We start from the raw sequence: 23,788 nt of genomic DNA, 5'->3' as shown, positions 1-23,788 counted from the left end.
AGAACAGGGTCGGCTGCAGTGGGTGAGGCTCCCTGCCTCCCGGCCGGGTGCCTCCTGCTTGAAGTCCAGAAGCCCCTCTGCTGGCAGCCTGGCTGCTCTGGGCCTCAGTGTTCCTTTCGAGCCCCAACTGTCTGAGTTTCAGAGGGTTTAGAACGCCCCCCAGACCGGGGGCCTCAGACCCGCTTCTCAGCTTCGCTCCTTGGCTGACACGGACCACAACCATGGGCACGGCCAGTGGTGCCCCTCCCAGGAGGCCCCCTCTGGGCATCTCTCCTGCATCCCTCTGGTTGCCAGAACCCCTTCCACCCATTCTCAAGCATTGCTGTACCCCAAGGGGTTACAGCTCCCCCACCGCCACAGGTATATGTTTTCCCATCTCTGCAAATCCTGTACTAACTTGGTATTTCATGCTACTGACATTTTTATAACACAATAAAGTGAAGTCACTCAGTCATGTTTGACTCTTTGTGACCCCATGGACTGTAGCTCACCAGGATCCTGTGTCCATGGAATTCTCCAGGCAAGAACACTAGAGTGGATTGCCATGACCTTCTCCAACATAATAAAAGGCATATATTATTATTATATTATATATAATCTATTATATATAATAATTATTATTAAGATCCACATAATATAATTGTATTTCAGCTTGATTTTAATGCATACTTTATAATGTTAAAAATAAACTTGAATTAAAGATACGTGTTTCTCTTAAACAGGACTTTTGTCATATCACTAACATACATGGGAAGCTGCAGTCACTCCCCTGAGTCGAATGTCCTATAGAAATAGACACACTGCACATACAACTGAGGGCTTTACTTCTAGCTCGAGACTGACGCAGCTCTTTGTTAAAAAGAAGGATCAGAAAGCATTAAGGTGGCTCAGTGGTAAAGAACCTGCCCGCCAATGTAGGAGATGGACAGAGGAGCCTGGCGGGCTATAGTCCATGGGGTTGCAAAGAGTCAGACACGACCGAATGACTAAGCATGCTTGCAAAATGTTGAAAGATGTGAAAATGCAAGGCACCCTCCCCCAGGAAGCCTCCCCAGCCATCTCGGTTCTCCCACGCTCGGGACTGAGGCTCGCGGAGGACCTGCGGTCCAGTGGGGTACACTAGTGTGCTTGCTGTGCTCAGCCGCTCAGTCGTGTCCGGCTCTTTGTGACCCCATGGACTGTAGCCCACCAGGCTCCTCTGCCCATGCGGATTCTCCAGGCAAGAACACTGGAGTGGGCTGCCATGCCCTCCTCCAGGGGATCTTCCCGACCCAGGAATGGAACCAGGGTCTCCCGATGGCAGGCGGATTCTTCACCAGCTGAGCCCCCAGGGAAGCCCGGGATGCACTGCACCCTCTGATAAACCGGTTGACCCGTGGTTCTGTGCACAAGTTCCTGGAACCCCGAGGGCCGCCGCCTCTGCAGAGAGGCCCTCCGGGGGCTGCACACAGGGATAAGCCAGGCTATTTTAACCATTTCCTTCCTCCCACTGAGGCAGGGGTCACCGTCGGCTGCTTCACACAGCGCGGCCAGCCACTGTGGCTTCAGCCAGGACAGTTCAGGCCACAGAAGGGTTGCCCGGAGGGCAGGCCAATCAGGTAAGTGGCCCTCATCACCCAGCACCACCTCCCACTGTGCGGGCCCCTCCTGGGGGTTGGGGGCCTCTGGGTCCAAGCCTGGCAGAGAGAGGTGGCCTGTGGCAAGTCCAACCTCTGCCCCTCCGGGCAGGGGCAGAGTGGGGGGCGGGGGCAGAGGCACGGGCAGGCATTCCCTCTGAGATACCAGGTGCTTGGTTCAGTCAAGAGTCATTGGTTTATCAAACAGACATTCCTTGGAAGGCTGCCACGGGCCAGCCCTGGTGGGAGCCCACCTTTGGAAGGGGAGGTAGCCTCCAAGTCCTGGAGGGGCAGTGAGCTGGGCAGACGACTGGGGTTTCTAAGAACCCAGTGCAAACCTGGTGTCTGACAGCGCTGGGCAGCCCTGGAGAAGGCAGTCTCTCTCTCTGGGCCTCTTTCCCAACTCCAAGCCTGAGCCTCGATCTAGGGCTTTCCAGATGGAGCCCAGTCTGGGTCCCCTTCTCCACCCTACCCTGCAACCAAGCAACCTCAGCCAGCTGCTCTGCATACCAGGGACCCCGAGAAAGTTCACTCTGCTGTGAACCAGGAAGAGGGGTTTGAATTCACGGGCCAAGGGGTGGTCAGTGGTGTGCACGCCATCTGCCAGACCCAGGCTTAGGTGTGCAGGGTGCTGGGGGGAGGCCCTGACCTGGCCTGCTGTCATTCAGCTGGCGCCTGCTGCCCCCGGCCCCTAAGCCGGGGCTGGTGTCTCTGGCAGGGGGCAGGCGGGCCCACCCCTCCCAGGAAGCGGCTGAGTCCGCTCCTCGACCCCCTCACTGTAGCCACCTTCAGGGTCCAGCCACCTGAGCATCCGGGGAGGGCCAGCCAGGCTGGGTCCAGGGAGCTTCACGCCCACGTGCCCACCACCCATTTCACGGAGGAGAAAGCCGAGGCCCGAGAGGAGGTGAGCCGTCCCCTGTCCAGTCGGGCCCCGCTGGCCCTCGGGCCGGGGCGGGGGCAGGCCGCCGGGCCCTCACTGCCACTGTCCCCGCAGCCCTCCCGCCCGATGCCCGCGTGGGTGGCGCTGCTGTTGGTCTGGGCGGCCGCCGAGGCCTCCGAGGTTTGCCCGGCCGCGTGCGCCTGCCGCGCGCTGGACACCATGGGGCTGCAGGTGGACTGCCGCGGCCGCGGGCTCGAGGCGCTCCCCGCCCTGCCGGCCCCCACGCGCCAGCTCCTGCTGACCAACAACAGCCTGCGGAGCGTGCCCCCCGGCGCCTTCGACCACCTGCCGCAGCTGCAGGCCCTGGACCTGGAGCACAACCCGTGGCGCTGCGACTGCGACCTCGTCTACCTGCGCCTCTGGCTGGAGGACCGCGCGCCCGAGCAGCTGCGGCGCCTGCGCTGCGCCGGCCCCGCCCACGCCGCGGGCCGCGCGCCCGCCCAGCTCAGCGGCTGGGAGCTGGGCGGCTGCGGCTGGAGCCTGCGCGAGTCCTGGGCCTGCCCGGGGCCCTGGTGGGACGCGGCGCTGGTGGTCGTGGCCGCGCTGGGCCTGGCTCTCCTGGGGAGCCTGCTGTGCACCGTCCCGGTGCCCCGGGCCAGTCGCCAGTAGCTCAGAAGAAACCCGCCGCCCAGCCAGCCCTTATGCAGGCTCGGAGGTGCTTCCCTCTTAGCGTCCCGGAAACCCGCATCCCTGTGTTTAGACACTGATCCGGGCTTCCCTATTCCCCGAGTTCCTAGTAAAATGGCTGGGTCCACCTCCACCTCCCGCCCTCCAACTACCCCCAACCCGGTCTCTGGACAACCCAGGGCCCTTTCCCCGGTCCCGGCCCGGTTCTCATGCCCTCCTGGCCGCTGGCACCCACGCCCCACACTGGCCACGTGACTGCCCACAGCCTGGGATGGATGCTTGAAGCACGTGTCCCCCGTCTGAGGAAACCAGGGCTCTGGCAGAGCATGCGTCGTCCAAGGTCACAAACCAGCCCAGGCAGACGTGGGGTCTGAGTGGAGGCCGGTGGGGCACCCAGTGTCTGTCTCAGAGGGGTCCCAGGGCAGGCAGGGGCAGCGTGTGGGCTCGGAGCCCCGCTGGGGGGCTCTGGGTGCGCGGCTGCCGGGGCCATCTCCAAGCGTCAAGCAAGAGGCCCAGCCTGGGCGCGGAGAGCACGTAGAGAAACGTTTACTGGCTTAGGGATGCGCACACTCTGGCTCTGCGAAGTCTCCATAAAGGCAACTTGTTCCCATGTTTTAAAAAATAGATTTGCTATGAAGATTCGTATATTCATGAATAGGCAATGAGAAGAATTTCCAAACGCAACAGCATCCTGGCCTCAGGCCCTCCCCCCCCCCCCCCCCGGGCAGGCTCGGGGGTCCCTGAGGCCCCAGCCCCGCCGCCCTTCCCTGCGAAGTAACTGAGTTCAATATGAATTAGGAGCTTCCTCCAGCTCCGAGCCAGCTGGGGCCTGTGTCCTTGGGGTCAGTCCCGCCCTGCTTCTGGGACAGGGACCCACCGCTCTGGCTTGGGGGTCCCTGGCCCGCCCGCCCTCCTCCTGTGAAATATAAACCCCACTGTCCCCTGGTCCTCCTTGAGCCCAGACCACTGACCGCCTCCTCCGCGGGGGTGGCTGGCAGCTGGGACACTTGCCGGCCCTCTGGCCCACTTCCTCTCCTGCAGCCCCTGGGGATGGGGGGGCGGGACCCCACCTGCTCCTGATCTTGGGTAATTTATAAACAAAGGAAGAGATTGCATAGTTGGGAAGAGGCGGGCTGTGCCACATCCGTCCCCATTAACTCTCACCGAGTCCAGGGCCGTCTGATAGAGGCCCAGGGCCCAAAGGTGGTGAGGGCACCGCCTGGCGGGCACCCCCAGGCCGCGCCCAGAGCACTGGCATGGGCGTTTGAGACTGAGGACCCGGAACCCCGCAGGAGGTGGTTCTCACAGTGGGCTGTGAATGACACGGACTTGAGGGGAGGGTTGGGGAGCGGGGAGGGCAGGGGCTGCTCCCGGGGCAGAGCCGTGTGGGGGTGGACACCGTGAGGGTGGACCATGTCCCAGTGCACCGGGCGCCAGAAGGTGTCGGGTGGGGGAGGGACCTTTCACAGCCCCCTGACATCAGCGGGGGGTGTCCGCCTGCAGCGTGGAAGCTCAGGCCTAAGAGCTCAGGGAGGAGTCCAGGGGAGGGGGTGGGGCCACTCTGGGCCGAGGGGGCAGCAGGGACATGGCAGTGGGGCAGGGAGAGAAAGCGGGGAGCCCAAGGTGACCCCGAGTTCCAGGCTACAGCGGGCACGGCCCGCAGTGGCAGAGGAGCCCCCGGAGCCGGACAGCTGTCCCCCTGGACGGTCCCTGCAGCCCAGGCCCCCTTCCTCCCTGAGGCCTGAGAGGCAGCCCTGGGCCCGGGCTCAGCACCTGTGCTCCCTGGAACTGGGGTGCCCTGCCTGCCCCCGGAGCAGAGCAGCCTCCCTCTGCAGGGCAGACCTGGGCCTGGACCGAACACCTGGGTCTGCCCTAACATTGGGCCTGAGCAGAGGGGTCCTGGGGTTGGAGGACCTCTGCCCTTGGCTCGAGGGGCCCTTCTGAGACCTCAGCGCAGGTGCTTTCTGCTGTGCAGGCCGAGGGGCCAGGGCCCCTCCCATCAGCAGGACAGAGGAGGGAAGCGGGCAGCCTTCTCGCTCCCAGTTCCCAGCCCACCCAGCCGACAGTAGGCTGACCCCCTAGGGCAGACCCCTGCCCAGCAGCTCCCGGCCCAACCAGGCCAGTATCCTTTCCTCCGGGACCAGAGCCGGCAGCCTGGCTGCAGAGAGGACATGCTTGGCAGGTGGGAGAGGGGAGGGGCTGAATGGGGAGGGGCTGGGGGTCACCAGGGGAGACCACTTGCCCCCCCAGCCCAGGGGACAGTGCTCCTTCCAAGGGCCCCAGGGACCAGGGTCCCTGCTGTCGCTCTGACCTCAGCCCCAGCTGAAGGCCACAAGGGAGGTGGGCCCAGACCCTGGACGGCCAGGCCTGCGCCCTTTGTCTAAGCTAGACTGGCAGGGCCGGGGGGCACTGGTGCTCTGACCGTGGCAGCAAGCATCTCTGCACGGAGGGTGAGACGGGGTGGCCTCCACTAGTCCCTGAAACATCCATCCCCCCATCTCACGTCTGCTCCCCCCAGCCTGCTGAGAACCAGGGCTAAATGAGTCACTGCTTTGGCAACCTGAGTGGAGAAACTCTGGCCCCCAGACCAGGGCCGAGCTCTGCGGGTGACGGCCCCTGCTGGGCCCGGGGCAAACGGGAGAGGCAGGGCCTGCTGAGGAGGAGCCGGCCAGGGCTGGGTGAGGGCTGGCAGTGACGGAAGGAAGGGGGCCGGTGGCTGCACAGGACGCCCTGGGGGGACCCGGGGCCCCAGCCGGGCACCTGGAAGCCACAGCCCGCAGCAGCCTCGGGGGTGAGACGGGCCAAACCAGGAAACGTAGGGCTGGGGGGATGCTCCCAGGCCCCCCCAGGGCCACAGCCCCGGCTCAGGCCACCAGGCCCCTCCTGCCGCTTCCCTCGCGGAGGCCGGCGCTGCCGTTGCGGACGGTGGCGCGGCCTCCGGACGGTGATCCGGCTTCCCCTGTGGGTGCCCGTCAGCAGCCGCAGCCCCAGCTCTCTGCGACATCCTTGCTGTCCAGCTGGATGTGGTCGGCGCCCTTCTCGCTGAGCCGCGGGCCACCATGCCGCACAACCAGCTCGGTGGCCACCCTCACGAAGGCCTCCTCCACGTTGCTCGAGTCCTTGGCCGACGTCTCGATGGCACACAGGATGTCATAGTGCTCCGCCAGGCCCTGCGCCTCGGCCAGTGGCACCTCCCGCAGCTCCCCAAGGTCCGACTTGTTCCCTGCGGGCAAGCGGGGGCAGCGGTGAGGCAGGCGAGCCTGGGACTCTGTCTCGATTTTAATTCCCTCACCCCATCCTTGGGGCTTCCCTGACGGCTCAGACGGTGACAAGTAGGCCTGCAATGCGAGACCCCGGTTTGATCCCGGGGCTGGGAAGATCCCCTGGACAAGGGAAAGGGTACCCACTCCAGTATTCTTGCCTGGAGAATCCCATGGACAGAGGGGCCTGGCGGGCTACGGTCCCTGGGCTCGCAAAGAATCGGACGCCACTGAAGTGACTATCACTTTCACTACCCCCTCGTCTAATCTCTTCTTTCTCTGTGCCAGGGGCTTGTATACGTTACTGAATTTTTTCTACGAAACAGAAGCAGCAGAGCTGGGCAAAAAGAATGCGGGTCCTTAGAGCTGGAGGCAGCCGCGGGGAGGGACACCAGCTTCCAGCTGCCTGCTGTGTGACCTGGGGTGACTCACGCCGTCTCGGAGGCTCGGCCTGCGCACTCGGGACGCCGCCTTCTGCATAGCAGGGACTGACGGGCATGGGAGCTGGCCCCGGGCTGGCCCCCCGCCAACTTTGCCGTTGTTATTTAGTCGCTCAGTCCGACTCTGTGACCCCAGGACTGCAGCCGCCAGGCTCCTCTGTCCACGGGATTCTCCAGGCAAGAACACTGGAGTGGGCTGCCATGCCCTCCTCCAGGGATTCGATCAAACCCAGGTCTCCCGCATAGCAGATGGATTGTTTACCGCTGAGCCACCGGGGCGTGAAGTTAAAGAAACCTGGTCGTGCCTTTTTTTTGGTAAAATCTTGTTATTATGTTTATTATTAACCCTCTCCTATTTTAGAGGGGGATTTTTTAATCCTCTGTAAGATCATGGGTTTTGATGATTTTGTGCTTCTGGTAAGAACAGTGCAGACCACAGCTGCTCTGAGAGCATGCCTCAGCTTCTCCTCTGAGGTCTAAGGGGATTCGTTATATTTTAGGTAATCTGGTCAGCTGCTCCTTGGCCCAGTTTATGCAAGACTTTTTTTTATACATCTTGGAGAAGGAAATGGCAAGCCACTAAAGTATTCTTGCTTGGAAAATCCCATGGACAGAGGAGCCTCAGGGGCTCCAGTCCATGGGGTTGCAAGAGTCGGACATGACTTGGCGATTAAAGTGAGCGACTGCCTTTCATAATGTGGTCACAGGGACAACAACAAACAGGCGCCGTAAAGACCTGGGGGTCCCTAGCGGGCCAGTGGCTAGGGCCCAGGGCTTGCACTGCTGGGGCCAGGGTTCAGTTCCAGGTCGGGGAACCAGATCCGCCAAGCTGCGTGGTATGGCCGAGAAACACACACACAGATGCCGTGAAGAACAGCCCGGCAACTCATCTGGTAACTGTACACGGTACAGCAGCCTGTGTCCGTGGAGGGCGCTTACTTGGCTCCTGATTTCAACAAACGGAAAATAAAAGCATGCGTGGTGCCCATGGCCTGACCGCAGGTCGGCTAGCTCACTGTGTCAGGAGAGGCCAGTATTTTTCAGACGTGAAAACGGCACTGCCATTGCACGGTTTACAGCCCGTGTGGCTCTGGTGGCCCTGTGCTGCAACACCCGGGAATGATGCGGCTGTGCTGGGGTCTGCCCCGGAGGACCGGGCGGGGCAGGGGCAGAGGCCGGAGGCGACTGCGCACGGGACTTGCAGGCGGAGCTGCGGCGGCGGCTGACCCGCGCTCGGCACACTACTCCCTTCTCGAGCTTGTGTGAAACGCTCTGCGGGGAAGGTTTTGTTCTAAGTCCTGGATGAAAGGGGGGCGTCCAGGCAGGTGGGAGGGCCCCCTTCCTGCCACGGGGTGAGGAACAGCCTGGCCCAGCGCACCCACGCTCCAGCCCAGGCCCCTCTGTACAAGCCCGCTGAGAGGATCCAGCCTGAGGCCTGCGACAAGGGCCCCAGGGACACACATCTGGGCCACAGCTTCCTGAGTCCAGGTCTGGACGTTGACTGATGCAGGAGGAAAAGGCAGAAGGCAGTCAGGGCACAGCCCGCAGCAGTGGTTCTCGGGTGGACTTGCCGCGGCACCTGGAGCCTGCCGGAAACTCGCGCTCACGGCCACCCAGCCCTCCCGATCAGACGCTCGGGGGGTGTCCGACTTCAGAGGGGCCTGGAGGTGGACAGACACCCACCCAGCCCTCCCGATCAGACGCTCGGGGGGTGTCCGACTTCAGAGGGGCCTGGAGGTGGACAGACGCCCACCCAGCCCTCCCGATCAGACCCTCTGGGGGTGTGGGGAGGGGTCCGACTTCAGAGAGGCCTGGAGGTGGACAGACGCCCACCCAGCCCTCCTGATCAGATGCTCTGGGGGTCGGGGGAGGGTGTGACTTCAGAGAGGCCTGGAGGTGGACAGACGCCCACCCAGACCTCCCGATCAGACGCTCGGGGGGTGTCTGACTTCAGAGAGGCCTGGAGGTGGACAGACGCCCACTCAGACCTCCCGATCAGACGCTCGGGGGGTGTCCGACTTCAGAGGGGCCTGGAGGTGGACAGACGCCCACCGAGACCTTCCCGATCAGACGCTCTGGGGGTGGGGGTGAGGGGTCCGACTTCAGAGGGGCCTGGAGGTGGACAGATGTGTGAGAAGGCCCTCTGCAGCGGATGGCAGAGCGAGCCTCTGAATCACAACCAGCCTCCTTCACGTGCTCAGGGGCTGCGTGGACTGGGGAGAAATCACTTCTCATTTCTGAGCCTCCTGACGCAGGAGGAGCAGGCAGGGTTCTGGGAGGACGCGCGACATAGAGGGCGCCAGCCTCGGCCGTGGCGCGGCCACGTGGTGACTGTCTCCAGGCGCCTCCCCTGGTCCCGCTTTGGTGCAGCTTTGCAGGCGGTTAGCAGGAACCGCATCTTCTAGGTCGCGTTCGGGTCCTGGCCCTGTGCCTGCCTGGCCAAGCTCCACCCGCCCTTCGCTTACAGAGGAGACAGCCAGCCAGCCAGCCAGCCTCACCGATGAGCAGCTGCACGATGCTGGAGCCCGCGTACTTGCGCACGTCCTCGATCCAGTGCGGCACCGATAGGAAGGAGCTCCTCTTGGTGATGTCGTATGCCAGGATGGCCCCGTTGGCGCTGCGGTAGTAGCTCTGCGTGATGGTGCGGAAGCGCTCCTGGCCAGCCGTGTCCCAGATCTGCAGCTGGAGAAATGGGGGCCCCGTGAACCTGCAGGTTCAGGGGACCAGGAGGCCAGGCCCCCAGGCCCACCCCCAAAGCGCTGCTTCTGCAGGGTGGACCGCCAGCAGGTACCAGACAGGACGGGCCAGGAGGTGGACAGGGCACAGAGGTCTCCTGACCTTTTGGAAGGCAGCTCAGCGGCCTGAGCACGATGGGGTGGACCAAGGAGAGGCAGGAGCCCCACCCCCACCTCCCGAGTCCCGGGGGGCAAAAGTGTAGGCTCCGCGCTGAGGCAGGACGTGCGCTAGGCCCACGTGACACCCTCTCTGCCCTGGACACTGGCTCGCTGCAGGGCCACGTCCAGCGCCTCCCCCACCGTGGGGAGGCCGCCAGCCCTGGGGCTCTCTGCTTGGCCTCAGCGGGCCCGGGGACGATGCCAACACTGGGACAGGGGGCTGGGGGAGGCAATGGGCAGAGTCTGCTCCTGGGGCCTCGGTCATTAGCTGACTCAGCCTGTTAATCCCAATCCCAACTCCAACCGCAACCCCGACCCCAAGCGCAATGCCCCTCCTGTGCAGGCCCTCGCTGCCCCAGCACCCCTCAGCGCTGCAGGACAGGGGCCCACGTGGCAAGATCATCTCTGGCTCCCGGTAGGAGCAGTAGGCTGGTAGGAGGGACCCCAGGGCGGGGGTCTTCCGTCTGCACAGGCCACAGGCCCCGGGGCCCTGAGAAGGACACTGGCTCTGGCCAAGCCCGAGCTGTAGGCCACCCGCTCTCCTCCGCAGGCACAGGCACTCTGGGGCCTCTCTGTCGGGTTCTGAAGGAGTGTCCTGGGTGGGGACAGACCCGGAGGCCTCGTACAGTCCTGTGGGCAGGGCCCCTAGCCCGGGCACTGTGCACGTGACCACCTCTTCCCGGCCCCACAAGACAGCTGACGCCCTCTGGGCCGCAACTCGCCAAACCAGACCCCCTGTTGGATTCTTCCCGTGTGCTCTGCAGGGTGAGGGTCTCCAGGAAGCAGGTCCCGGGCACCGCTCAGGCAGGGGTGATGCAAAAGGCGGGACCCTCAGCACCACGCCAGCCCAGGACCCAGATGACCAAGGACTCCCCTCCACACCCCGGAGGGGAGTGCAGATCACGAAGATAGAGGCCAAGCAGACACGGGAGAAAGCACCCTGGACAAAACAGGAGCCCGGCAGAGCGTCTCACGACCTCAGAAACAATCGTCAGCGTCTTCATTAGAGAAGACCCACGGAACGGTAGGAGAACACCTTCATTTTCAGTAGATGGAGCATTTGGAAAGGAAAAAAAGCATCTTGAAAGTTAAAAACATAAATGGAAGATGTGACGTAAGGGCTGGAAGACAGACCTGAATAACTCCTTCCAAGTTAAGGCAAAACAAAAAAACTCAAAGAGACGGAAAAGAGAGAAAAGGAATTGTGGAAGCCACCTAGATGGTCCACCATCAAGACAGTAAGAGGTTTGGGGGGATAAAAAGAACAGTAAATTCAAAAAAATGCTTCAAGAAAACTCTTCGGAACTGATTGAAAGGGCCACCGAGCAGGCACAATGGAGGAAGACGGACCCACACAGACTCTTGGCTGCGGGAACCCCGTGACAAGAAGGCAGAGGAAAGGGCCTTCACACTTACAGGGAAGAAAAAGAAAGGAAAAACGGGTCTCGCGGTTTCACACAAGAACCACATCCCATTAGATATTCAATCAAATGATGCCCAGAATTACGAAGGGAGATGACCACCAGCCCAGAATTCTCCCCTAATCCCTACGAGTCAAGTGCGATGGTTTAACGAAGGCGTTTTCAGACGCACAGGTATCAGAAAACTTACCTGCCACCCTTTCTCAGGAAGCTGCTGAAATCAACCAGAATGAAGAAAACGGGGACCCAGCAATCAGGACTGAACACAAAGGAAGAGAGGTGGCGGGCCCCCCGCGCGGGGGGGGCTCCCCAGAGCCTGCAGCGCGGGCAGAGTCACTAGCGGCGGACGAAAGCCCACTCCCTGAACGCCCAGCGGACGGGAAAACACAGAGGCGGCCGTGCTGGGACGCAAACGGCAAGCGCGCGAGACCACCCCCCCTGAACGGAGCGACGCTCGCGGAGCCCACCCTGAGCACCAGGGAGCCTTCGCCGGGGCTCTCCTGGCGACTGGACTGGCCGCAGGACAGGGGCGAGCGTCCGAGCAGGGCACGGCGCTCCCGCTGAGCCCAGGAGGCAGGGAGCAGAGCCCTGAGCAGCTGATGTGACTGGCATGAAGAGCGAAGCAGGGGGTGGGAGAGCCCAGAAGCCGGTGTCGGGGGGAGGGGCGTCCCTGGGGGTCCCGACCCGCGGGCCCCATGCATCGGCTGAGACTCGAACCAGACAGCGGCTCCTCCGGGGATGGGAACAGACTGGACGTGGAGGCTGAGCCCTGCTGGGGGGCCTTCCGGCACAGCCTTGGGGAGGAGGCGCCTGAGCCCCTCGGAGTGACCGAGGTATGAGGCCAAGACGTCAGGATGCCTGCGGCTACGTGGGGCCCACGGTGAGAAGCTGGCCTCCTGACACCTGCCCAACAAAGCCCAAAGCTAAGCTCGCCGTTTGGAGGCCAAATTCCACCAAGGTAAGAGGCTAGAGAAATACCATCGGGCTTGCACCTGTCTGCCCTAACAAAAGACGAAGGCCAGACACACGTTCAAGGTGATCAGCCAGTCGCTGGGTTGACTACAAGGACCAGAATCCGTGCTCTTCAAAAGAAGTTAACACAACCCAGAGTCAAACAAGGTATAAACCGGTATTTCTAATATACAGTAGGAAAAAATTACTAAACATGAAAAAGTAAATAATAGGGAAGATTGGACTCCCTAAAGAGAAGCGAGGTCAATGTAAAATGAGGCCAAAATGGACCCAATATTGGACCGGGGACACAGAGAACGAAAGCTATGATTTTCAGTGTGATCCGAGAATTAAAGGAAAATATCACCCTGAGTGGGCAAACAGGGAGTGTCAGTAAAATGAAATATTTTACAAAACTTTTGTAAAAACGTATTTTAAAAGGGTCAAAATTCTAGAAGTTAAAAGCACAGTAAGTGAAGTGGAAAATTCATGTACTGAGCGTAATAGCAGGATGGAGAGGAAAGAGAACCAGTGGGCTTGAAGAAATTATCTAGAGACTATTTACTCCGGAGAACAAAGTGAAAAAAGATGAAGAAAAATGAACGGGACGTTGACCGAGATAAAGTGATGGACTGGGCCCTAAGATAGGCCCCAATAAACCTCCAAAGACGGCTTTCTCATAGAATACTCCTCGAACCACAATCCAAAACAGAAATCAACAAGGCGCTAGGACAGACTTCTTCCAGAAGATGGAGCTGAGAGGAAGCAAGACAGCGAGGAGAAAATTACACGGTATGTTGGACAGGTGAGGAGAGGAGTCACGCCAACGAGGGCAGAGTCTGGAGCTGAAAGAAGACAATCGCAGCCGCCAGGGAGAGCTAGGGACCCCGGGAAACAGAAGATAACCGTGGCGTAGTCCACATGCCACACGGCCTAGCCCTGAACAGCTCTGACTAATCACAGCGTGTGCACTCAGCCGCTCCAGCAAGCACTCAGCGCACACCTGCTCTGAGTTCCAGGCACCACAGGAAATAGACGCAGATTCCTGTGGTCAAGCTTACCGTTTCGTGCAGGAGACAGATGCTAAGCAGCGAGTAATAAGGATGTATGATATATTAGCTTACACAGAAATACAGAATGTAAACAGAAGAGTTACTGTAAAATCAGTAATGAAATAATCAGTGCGCTAGACAGTGATGAGAGGGAGGGAAGCAGGGGAAGCGGTCATGAAATACGGCGAGCAAAGGCATTTTAGGTAGCAAGCCCTCAGTGAGATAGCTGTCGAGGCAAGACCTGAAGAAAGTTAGCTAGCTGGGCGGATGCCCGGGAGACGCGCATTTCAGGGCGAGAGTGCAAAGGCCCCGAGGCAGAGGCACAACCGGCGTGAGCAGCCAGAGCATCAGTGTGTCTGGAGCAGAGTGAAAAGGGAGGGAAAAACGGGGCTTGACCGAGAAGCGAGAAGGGGCTGGAGTGTGAGGAGCCCTGCCTTCCCTGGGAGTCGAGGGGTCACCAGGGCTTTGAAGGCAATCAGATTTGCTTTTTATCAAGATCACTCTGATTACTGCATGGAGAGGAGAGCACGGATATGGGGCGTCCCCGGTGGTCCAGAGGTTAGGAATTCCGTGCTTTCACTGCCAACGGTCCGGGTTCGATCCCTGGTCGGGCAGCCAAGGTCCCACAAGCAGCTGTGCGGCTCACACACAAAGAGGGAGAGAGAGGACAGAAACGGGGGGTCAGCCGGGAGGCCACGGCCGTGATTCGGGCAGCGGTGGAGGTCGGGGGACGTGGGCAACTGGGGTTCACTGTGAGAAGACAACGGAAAGGAAGTTAGCGCTGATCTAATCAGCGCCGCCACACGCCTCTGCTGGGAGGACCAAACTGTGTGCGAGAGAGACGGGGGCAAGGGCTGTGCTGAGAGCTAAAGCCTCGGGTCCCAAAGCAGGAAGTCGACGGAAGACGCCTGTGCGTCGGGGAGGAGGGGCAGCAACAGAAACGAGAGGGAGACGAGCCGGAAGTGCTCAGGAGGCCTCTGCCTGAGAAGCCTGTGGAAGCATCACATACCCGTGTAGCTGACGACAATTACAAACCAGTGAACAACCGACACAACCAGCCACAGGTTACGGCATCTGGGTCAGCCCACTCGCGAAGTCTGGGCAGGGCTGGAGGAGGTATTTTTGGAAAGTAGGTCCTTCCCGCGGTGGTGATCTTGCCACCCTAGTTCTCCGCGTCAGAGCCGGGGGAGGAGAGCCAGGCCAGGACGCAGCAGGGCCAGCCACGCCCTCTCCAGCTTGGACTCTCAGGCTTTGGCATCGGAAAAGGGACCATGAGGCTCTGCCAGGGGATGGCAGAGGCGGCCCGATCCGTCCCAGGCCCCAACGCCCTTGGCACTCCGGGAGCCGGGAGCAGCCAGGCCTGGAGCACCCCGCCCTCCAGACAGCCATGGACAGCTCCTCCAGCAGGCCGGGCCCCGGGGGGCTGTGAGAAGGGTCCGGAGTCGGAGCCACCTGAGCACCACGCGGCCTGAAACCCAACGAGACGTGGCGCCTGGATGCGGGGCGGGGGGACTTGCGAGGGGCGTGCTGGGGGGCATCACACGGGGCCTCGGGGGCGTGGGCAGAGACCCCCAGCCCCACGGCTCAGAGGACAAGGGCGGCTCTGGGGGTGCGGCAGCCGGCCAGGGAAGGCATCTCAGCCTCACGCTGAGTCCAGGCCCGGCCTCCTGTCTGCCTGCCTTCCCGCACAGCCCTCCGCAAGGCCCAGCACGAAGGCACCCCCAGGTGCGGGGTCCCCTCTGCCTTGGGAACTCCTGCCCCTTCACGGGGCTCACCCGCCAGGCAGACAACCAGGCTCCCTGCAGACGATGGCCTGACCTGCCTGGCACCGGGTCCACTCCCCACGCGGCGCCACCGGGGAGCCAGCGGAACCCGGCCAAGGTCCTGCCGGCCATCCACCCCTAAAGGCACCCCTGGGCCTCCACATCACCCGTGGGCCGTGCCCACCTAGCCTGTCTGTCCCCCACTGGCCCTAAAGCTCCACAGCCTCCACCCGCGTCCAGATCCCCACCTGAATCGCTCCTGCCCAGACCCTCGCCACCCACCCCTGCGCCCCCTCCTCAGCAACTCCACCGCCCGGCCTGACGCAGGCACGCAGCCCTCCTCCATGGTCTCTATCCCTCCTGCACGTGGGTCTCCTGGGGGCAGGCGCCGTGTCTGCCTGGCTCTCTGTGTGTGCCCAGCACCGAGCTCAGCACCTGCATGCAGAAGGTGCTGGATAAACACAGTGCGCTGGTTGGAGGGGCACCTGCCCACCCGTCGAGCCTCGCCCCCCTCCAGCAGCCCGGTGCGGAGCTGCAGCCTGGACTCAGCAAAGCTCCCTGTCGGGCCATCTGCATCCTCACGGAGAGTTTCACTACTCAGAGTGCAGAACCGGAGCTGGCTACCGAGAAACACCTGCTGAGTTGAAACCACCACCGGGCACCCCGTGCCCACCCGCCGGGCGTCCTCCACCTGCGCTCACTGGACGGATGGACCAGCACCTCGGGCTGCGAGCCACACCAAGCCCCACTCCCCATCTTCCCAGCCAGGCTCTGTTGTCTCCCAGCTGACTCTGGGGGCTTCTCTGGGTTGCGGATACCCAGTGTGAAGGCCAGAGGCGTCTCCGAGGCGCAGAGGGTCAGAGTGAGGCCGGGTCAGGACAGAAGAGGGCCCCGGGCGGGGGAGCTGCCCACTCCAGGTCACCAGGGGCCAGCTGGGCGAGTCTCACACAGGCGGGTGGGGAATTCATGGGAAAGGACAGCCTCCAGGTGAGGGACCAGCCAATTTTCCCTCCGAAGGGCCACCTCTAAGGACTCCGGGTTCCCACTGTCCCTCTGGGTCCCCACACCCGTGATGAGAATTATCATTGTCATAGTTCCTTCTCCAGGAGAGACTGCATTCACCTCGACCTTTGGTGAACCCCTACCGGACCTTCTGGGTCACCTGGTCAGCGGAGCTCCCCCGACACCCGGGCCTGGGCCCCACGCCAAGTGGACCTGCCTTCTCCGTGGTCCTCAGCCCTCTGCTCCGGACTCTGTAACAGCACACAACACGGAGGATGCCGACTGCCCCAAACTTTGTGCCCTTGGGGGCCAGGCAGGGGCCATGAGATGCAGTGAGATGGCCGAAAAGGATACCCTGCCTAACGCACATTCAATTAAAAACCGAGTCAGCAAGTCGCCACTGTGCAGGCCAAACGAAATGGGCCTCACGGCGGGCAAACGGGCACAGAGCTGTGTGCACGGCTCCTGTTTGCCAGTCTGACCCTCGCTGTCGAGAATGGGCTCTGGAGAGGACGGACTGTCTCATCCCTCTAACCGAGCACAGAACCAGTGCCCGGCCGGGAAGGAAGCCCTCTGCGGGCAGGTCCTGTGGTCAGGTGGGCAGGCCAGGCGCTGCCCTCCAGGGAGGCTTTCCACGAGCTGCAGCGGGAAGTCAGTTCCACTTATGAGGTCACAGAAACCTAAGAAGGAAAATCAGCTGCGCCGGAGCCCGTGCCCAGCACCGTCCCTCCCGGTGGGCACACAGAGGCCTCTATCCCAGCAGGCTTCCCTCGCGGGACAAGGTGGGCAGGACGAGGCGGGCGGGACGAGGCAGTTCCTTGCTTCTTCATAGCAGAAGGGGACCTTGGAAAAATTAGTTCTTAAGCCAAAACTCTGAAAACTGGTCAGATGGACCCAAACCCGAGTCCCCACGCTGCTGGCCGTGGTGTCTCGGGACGCGGGGGGCCTGAGCCGGGGGTGGTCTGCAGGCGCCTCCCAGAGGCCGCTGTCACTTCTACCTCGGTCCCTGAGGGAGAACTTGGCCCAGGCTCGAAAACAGGCCTCAGCCCAGAGGCAGGTGCACGGGCAGGAGCACGTGGCCTCGAGGAGGATGGGGGCCTTCCCGTGGCCCAGTGGCTGGGACTCCACGACCTCACTGCAGGCGGCCTGGGTTCCATCCCTGGTCAGGGAACTAGGTCCACGGGCCACAGTAAGAGTTCACACGCTGCAACTAAGTCCTGGCACGGCCAGATAAATTAAAGAAAAAGGAACCCCTCAGTGATCGTGGTCCAGCCTCCTCACACAGGGGCCCAGGGAACTGACTTGGGGGCCGAAAGTGACCTGCCCACCATCTGCCGGAGGCCGCCTCTGCAGGCCTCGGGGATGAACCTTGTCCCCCACACACGGCGACTGCCTGCGCATCCTCGTGAAGGCCCAGCCTGCCAAGAGCCAGGACTCTGCTTTCAGTCAGGCCTCTTCTGGGACCAAAGGCCTCCTGGCAGCACGGGAGGGAGGCTCCAGCGGCTCTTGACCCTCCAGGGTCATCAAACCAACCCCGTGACACAACATCGGGAGACGCAGACACGGTTTCCCCGGGAGACCACTTTGAGAGGGACGGATCCTAGAGACACATCTAAGCTCCAGTTGCTGCCTTTTGCACAAGCTGTGTGCAGAGTCACACACCTGGCCCGCGGCTACTCAGGCCTCTGCCCAGGGCAGCAGAGGCCAGAGAGGCCAGGCAGGGAGGGGACAAGTCTGTGACACAGAGACGGGCCTGGCTCACTGCCCCTGACTCCCAGTGCTGGCTCGGCTCTGCTGCTGTGCGCTCAACACGACAGCATCTCGCAGGCCGTTCTAGAAGGCAGGTGCGTCCTTCTGTCCACACTAGCCATAGGCACCCCTTCTCCCAACTCATCTGAATTCATCAGGATTGGTTTAACGAGCGGAAGGCATCAGGAGGTCGACGTGGCACAGCCGATCAAAATCTAAGAAACCGTGAAACGCGAGTGACGCGCGTCGACCTGGAGGTTACGCTGCTCCCAAACCTTTCCGTGCGCGACTGTGCACGAGCGTCTCTGGCAGCGGCACAGGGCGTGCACGCAGCAATGAGGAACAGGCGTCAGATGAGGTTCTGGTTCAGGCCTGCCCACAAGGCCTTCGCCTCCCCGTCTGGGAAATGGGGTCTCACAGGGCGGCAAGGACCACGTGGAGCAGAGCATGTGAACAGAGGTGGAAACCGGGAAGACGGGGGACGGAGGGAGGGCTGCTGGGCACCCCACAGCCCCTCACGCCCAGAGCCTCCGGAGATAGCCCTGCGACACCAGCTCTGCAAGGGTCGCACGGGCCAAGGGGAGGAGAGAAGACCCGGATGGGCTGAAACCACGCCGACCTCAGCTCCCACCGCTGATGCTCTGCTGTGCGTCTGGCCCTTCAGCTCTGGGGTGACCGGGGAGCAGGCCAGGCAGCAAAGCCCCCCTTCCTGTGTCTGCCCACCACACCTGCTGCCTCGGGACTGGCAGACTCCTGGGAGGCAAGGCCACTCTGCCGTGAGGATGGCCCTCACAGCGCCCGAAACACACTTCCTCCGACCACCAGCAGGGCCCAGAACTCTTCTCTTACCCAGTGGTCCTTTTGCTATTTCTGATCAAAATTAGCAAAGTCAGACTAATTTTATCCAAATAGGAAAAAGCACGTGAGCAAGGCCAGACCACCGGCGGGAAGGGCTGAGGATGCAAACGTCAAACAGAAGCCTGTGCCTTGCACTCCGGCCCCGCCCCTTGCAGAGTAGGACCGTGGCCGGGTTCAAGGTCCTGCAGCCTGGGCCCCGGGGCTGAGACTGAGCTGCATGCCAGACAGCCCTGGCCACCTCGCCTGCACGGGGACAGCGACCCCGATGGAGAGCCCGACACAGGGGTGCACCCCTCTGGGGTCAACCCACCTGCGCATCCCCTGTGAGGTGCAGGCCGTTTTACGTAACAGGCCTCTGTGTTGTCCCAGATAAGGTGGGAGAGCGGCGCCCAGGCTGCGTCCGGGATTTAGAACTGGCCGAGATCTCCTGGGGGACGTGAGGTGGGGGGGCCGGGCCGGTTAAGAAATAGTCTTAATAATAATCCCTAGGGAGGAAAATGCTAACAGCAGCAACAATAAAATAATCCCTTATGTTTGGAGTTCTTGGTTTATCCACAACAGCACCTTCAGGATAGACAAAGAGACAGGTTAACACTGACTGCCTTCTTAAAGGGGGACAGAAATGGAAAAGAGTTTTTAACAGCATGGCCTATTGTCTATGAACTTCTGATCCATGGGGATGGATTATCCAAAGACATACAAGGGGGATTTTTTACTGTTTTGAGTGGGTCCGTAGTTGTCCAGCAACCCTGAGGTAGAGTGAACCGTCCCATTTCATGACGGAGGAAGCCCAGGGCTCCAAGCAGGGAAAGCAACTGGCCAGGGTTGGGAAGAGGCCGAACGGAGCCAGACGAGAGACTCAGCTCTCCAGACCCCCAGTCCAGGGGTCTCCTTCAGAGACGCCACTGCTGAGAGGCCCGCGGCCCCCGGAACCCCCTCCAGGTTCAGCCTGCAGGCCAGAGCCTAGTGAACGCACCCATGGCCAGAGCCTCCCCCTAGCAGAGTGCTCCAGGAGCCCCGGGCACGGCCTTATGTTCTGTTAGCAGACAATACCCCGGAAAGTCCTTGGGGTTTCAACTTCAACCCTCATTCCTGAAAATCTCAGAAATGCCCAAGTCCACGCGCTGTTCTCCAAGTGTGGTGGCCACAACTGCCTTTTCACGAGTCATTTACACACAGAATCTTGGCGTCGTTATGGGCTGAGGACTGACGGGCGGTCAAGTGTAAAAGTGGACGCTGGACTTAGAGCCGGTGAGATCCTGGGTCCAGAGCCTGGTTCTGCCACTGACGTGTGTGTGTCCTGGTCACTTCCCTTACCATCCTGGCTTCAGCTTCCTCCCGTTAAATAAAAATTGAGGACCAGGCATATAGTGAGCACTGTCCGTCTGATACTGAGGCAGGTGTGGGGATTCACAGCGTGTGGGGTACGCAAGGCAGACTGGATCCACAAACAAGGCAAGGTCAAGTCCTGGTAAGGGCTATGAACTCACCCTTAAACTTACCCCCCAAGGGTGGAGGGCCTTGGAGGTCAGGAAAGGCCTCTCTGAAGAGGCGCCCGGGGCAATGGCAACCGAATGATGAAGCAGCTGTTACACGGAGGTCTGCGGGCAGAATGTGGGCAGGTGGGGCAGCAGGTGCAAAGGGCCTGAGGCAGGCATGTTGGAAGGACCGAAAGGGCTAGAGAGGCTGGACAGTTCGCTTGAGGCAGGGAGATGACGTGGGCAAGGCAGACAGAGGCCCAGCCCTCTAGGAAAGGAGTTGGGATGTCATTCTGGTTGCAAGAGGGAGTGATTATTGAAATAAAGGGATTGAATTCCATCTGTGATGGCCCTAACTTTCTATTTCTTGGAAAGCAGAACTCTTTATTCAAATAAGGACAAGTAGAAACTAAACGTCAAACTAGACTCAAGTGCCAGCACGGCTCTACTGGGTGAGAAGCGAGTTAAGGCGTTCCGACCCCACGGCCTCCCCCCTTCAGCCCACCGCACCCCAGACACTGTGGCCAGACAGCCGGAAGAACGAGGGGTGACCTCCCCCTGAGGTTCCTCGAGCACCAACGAGAGCCGCGAGCACAGGCAAGGCGGCCTAGATCACACTGGACACTTGCTGGAGCCCGGACAGGCCTGGGAGGGTTTTAAAGTAAATCTCTAATGCGGACGAGCCTTCTGCAGAAACAGCGATGAAATCTGGCTTGTCAAGGGCTCCAGTTAAAGTCACACTGCTGAAACCGGAGAGGAAACAGATGGGCAGCTGCCAGGGCCCGGGGCGGGGGAGGACGCTGACAGAAAGCGACGCCCGGGAACGTTCCGGGTGGACAGGAGCAATCGGCCCCTGCACGTGCTGGTGTGGGCACAGGGCTGCCCGCATTTGTCAAGATCACAGACCTGGGCACCCGAAGTGAGAGAGGCTTGCTGTGTGTTAAGTGGAACTTCGATAAACTTTTTTGACTTTTTTTTTTTTTTAAGTCACATGGCTGGAAGACACCCCAAAGATATCTTACGGGTGAGGAGAAAGGACCTGCTGAGTCCAAGAGCCCAGAATCCAGGACCCGGAAGCCTGTCCCCGCTGCCAACCCCCACCTCCCGGATTCAGGCCACGGTCTCTTCAGTGCTGACGTTCATCTTTCTCTGGCTGCAAAATGTAAATAACTGCCTGTTTTTACAACAGGCTTTCCTACTCCACGCAAACGGAAGCCGCAGTCGGGTGCAGGGGAAAGCCCCCGATGCGGCGGAGTCAGAAACGCTCCAAGAAAACCTCCTTGTCTGTCGGCTCCCAGCTGTGCGCCCGGGGAGGCCCGGCCCGGGGGAGGTGGGGCTGGGCACCAGGGCACATCTGTGCAACCACCGGTACACTGCAGGCTCTAGAGAGGGTCGGCCGCCGTGACCCTAAGTGGGGCTGCCTTGTCTAAACCGCTTCCCCATCCCAGACCCAGACCCGCTTGCCCCCCCCACCCCGGGAAGAACACCCTGGAGGTGACCATCAGGAAAGGGAGCCGTCGAGCTCTGCCCTGCATTACACAACCCGCTCAGGTACACAGTGCAGCCCCGGCCCTGCACTGGCTGTAACCTCGCCAGGTGAACAGGAACACCCTGCCCCCTCCCTGACCTCCGTCAGCACCTGGGGCGGTGGGGGGGGCGGCGCGCCCTGATCCCTCACGCCCATCCCTCAGCTGGCCCCTTCCCCGGGCTGCTGGCGGCGCCTCAGGGCACAACCCATTCCGGACACACTCCACCCAGCCCACAGCTCTTCCCTCCACCTGCTCCATAGGGTGGTCCCGAACAGTGACCCAAAGCTGCCTGCCACACCTTGTTCTTTTTTCCTGTCCTAAGGAGACCCAACATACACAAACTCCAAAGACTATTCAAAAAAAAAAAGGATCCCTGGGGGCATGGAGTTTCTGCTTTCCCTTTCATCTACTCCAAAGGCGCTGAGGGCTTGCTGAGGGCTTGTAACTGCTGTTGGCTGACTTTCCATGGTGAGGCTGGCGGGAGGCGACACCCAGAAATTATCCCTATTTTGCAGAAACAAAGAGCTGAGCTTTCTGGCAAAAGGCAACCGGTAGCAGACCCAGGCAGCCCAGCGAAGCCGGGCACACGGTATGGGGGCTCAACCAGAAAACACGGAGGTAAGGGGGCCACCCCTGCCCAGGGCTCCTGGGAGCCAGGCCAGAGCCGGTGGGAACGCAAAACCACGAAAGAGAGAAAAGGTGTCAGTCCGGCGCCCTTCCGCGAAGCTACCGAGCAAGAACAATGGTCTCGCAATCCACCACGGAGGGCTGACACCCACGTTAAGAGACTGACGGGCGAATCACAAACGCTAGTTGTCAGACCGTCGCCAGGACGCTTCGGCAGCTACATCCCGCGGTTCTGGAGAGCCCCCGCCGGAGCCTGGGGCTCGCCCCCACCTTCCGGGGCCGTTTCCAGCTCCCGTTGGGCGGCAGCTGGGGGAGGGGACCCGGGCGGCCCGGCCGAGTCAACTTCCACCACCCGGTCCACAAAGACTGCAGGGAGGCGTGGCCAGGCCGGAAATTCTGACAAAAAAGTTTTGGCCCTCCGGTCCCAGAAGCAACTACTTCCTGCTCCCTCCTAGTCGTGCGGGGTCGAAGGGGGGGAGGGCGTCCCTCGCGGCCTGGGGTCCCCACCGAGGGCCGAGCTGGGGGCCTTGACCGGGGTGGGGCAGGGGCAGGCCGGCCCGACGCCCCCGGGGCCTGCACCCGAGGCTCCGCACCGCCGGGCACCGGAGACTGGAGCAAAGTCCCCGGGGGTGGGGTTGTAGCTCGCGGGGCAGGGCCTTCTCTCCGCACCCCCAAACACGCGCACCCCCGCGCCCCGAGGCCCGCGATCTGCGCACGGAGGCCGGCCCCGACGCCAAGGCCCAGGCCTGCTCGGACGGGACGAAGGGCAGGGGCCCAGCCGCCGCGGAGCGGTGAGGCGCTCGCTGCGGCCCCCGCCCCCGCAGGGGAGACCCTCCAGGGCGGGGCCCGACCCCTAGAGCCGTGGGGGGCCCGGGCCCGGCCTCCCACCTTGACCCGCTGGCCCTGGATCTCCAGCGTCTTCATGGTGAAGTCCACGCCGATGGTGCTGCCCTGGCGCTCCGAGAAGGCGCCGGTCTTGAAGCGCTGCACCACGCACGTCTTGCCCACGCTCGCGTCGCCCACCAGCACCAGCTTGAACAGGAAGTCGTACTGCTCGTCCGGGTCCCCGGGGCCCGGCCCCGCCATGGCGCGGGGGCCCAAAGGCCGGCGCTCCGGACGCTGGGGCGGCCTGGGCTCGCGGAAGCCGCGGGCCGCCTGGCGACGTGGAAGCGCCGCAACACCTGGGGAAGGGGCGCCACCGCCCGCCGGCCGCCCCGCCCCGGCCCGCCCCGCCGGCCAGGCCCCGGGGCCGCGGCTCCGCCCGGGACGCGCCGGGTCCGGCCCTCAGCGCCGCGCCAGGCCAGTCCGGCCCTGCGGCCCGCGCCGGGCCCCGCCCCCGGCCGGGCCCCGCCCCCGGCGCTGCCCTCGGCCCCGCCCCCAGCGAGGCCCACCCCAAGGCTCGACCCAATCAGAACCCAACCTCAGGCCCGCCCCGGCCGGGCCCCGCCCCCAGCACTGTCCTCGGCCCCGCCCAGTCCCTGAGAGCAGCCTTCAGTAGGTCAGCACCCTCGGCCCCGCCCCTAAGCCCGCCCACAGCGCCCCTGTACCCGCCGCGCCCCCACCGCCTATTGACGCCCAGGG

The 23,788-nt window shown here is 62.0% G+C and overlaps 2 protein-coding genes across 3 annotated transcripts; one reads left to right on the top strand and one right to left on the bottom strand.

Annotated features, from left to right (window-relative positions):
• The first annotated feature begins 2,622 nt into the window (after positions 1–2,622).
• On the top strand, positions 2,623–3,165 carry GP9 (glycoprotein IX platelet). Its single transcript, XM_052649999.1, has one exon. It carries the CDS (start codon positions 2,623–2,625, stop codon positions 3,163–3,165), a length of 543 nt encoding a protein of 180 aa, XP_052505959.1.
• A 791-nt stretch (positions 3,166–3,956) lies between these two features.
• On the bottom strand, positions 3,957–23,357 carry RAB43 (RAB43, member RAS oncogene family). Of its 2 annotated transcripts, none has more exons than XM_052659603.1 (3): positions 23,096–23,357; positions 9,382–9,565; positions 3,957–6,406 (listed from the first exon to the last, which is right to left on the bottom strand). In XM_052659603.1, exons 1-3 carry the CDS (start codon positions 23,291–23,293, stop codon positions 6,156–6,158), a joined length of 633 nt encoding a protein of 210 aa, XP_052515563.1. In that variant the 5' UTR covers positions 23,294–23,357; the 3' UTR covers positions 3,957–6,155. The 2 variants fall into 2 exon arrangements, with proteins under 2 accessions (XP_052515563.1, XP_052515640.1); XM_052659680.1 differs by having other exon boundaries at positions 9,382–9,559.
• Positions 23,358–23,788: the final 431 nt, after the last annotated feature.

The sequence above is a fragment of the Budorcas taxicolor genome, chromosome 1 (genome assembly GCF_023091745.1).
Source record: "Budorcas taxicolor isolate Tak-1 chromosome 1, Takin1.1, whole genome shotgun sequence".
In the NCBI taxonomy this organism is placed as follows: Eukaryota; Metazoa; Chordata; class Mammalia; order Artiodactyla; family Bovidae; genus Budorcas; species Budorcas taxicolor.
This window is presented reverse-complemented; position numbering and strand designations above follow the sequence as displayed.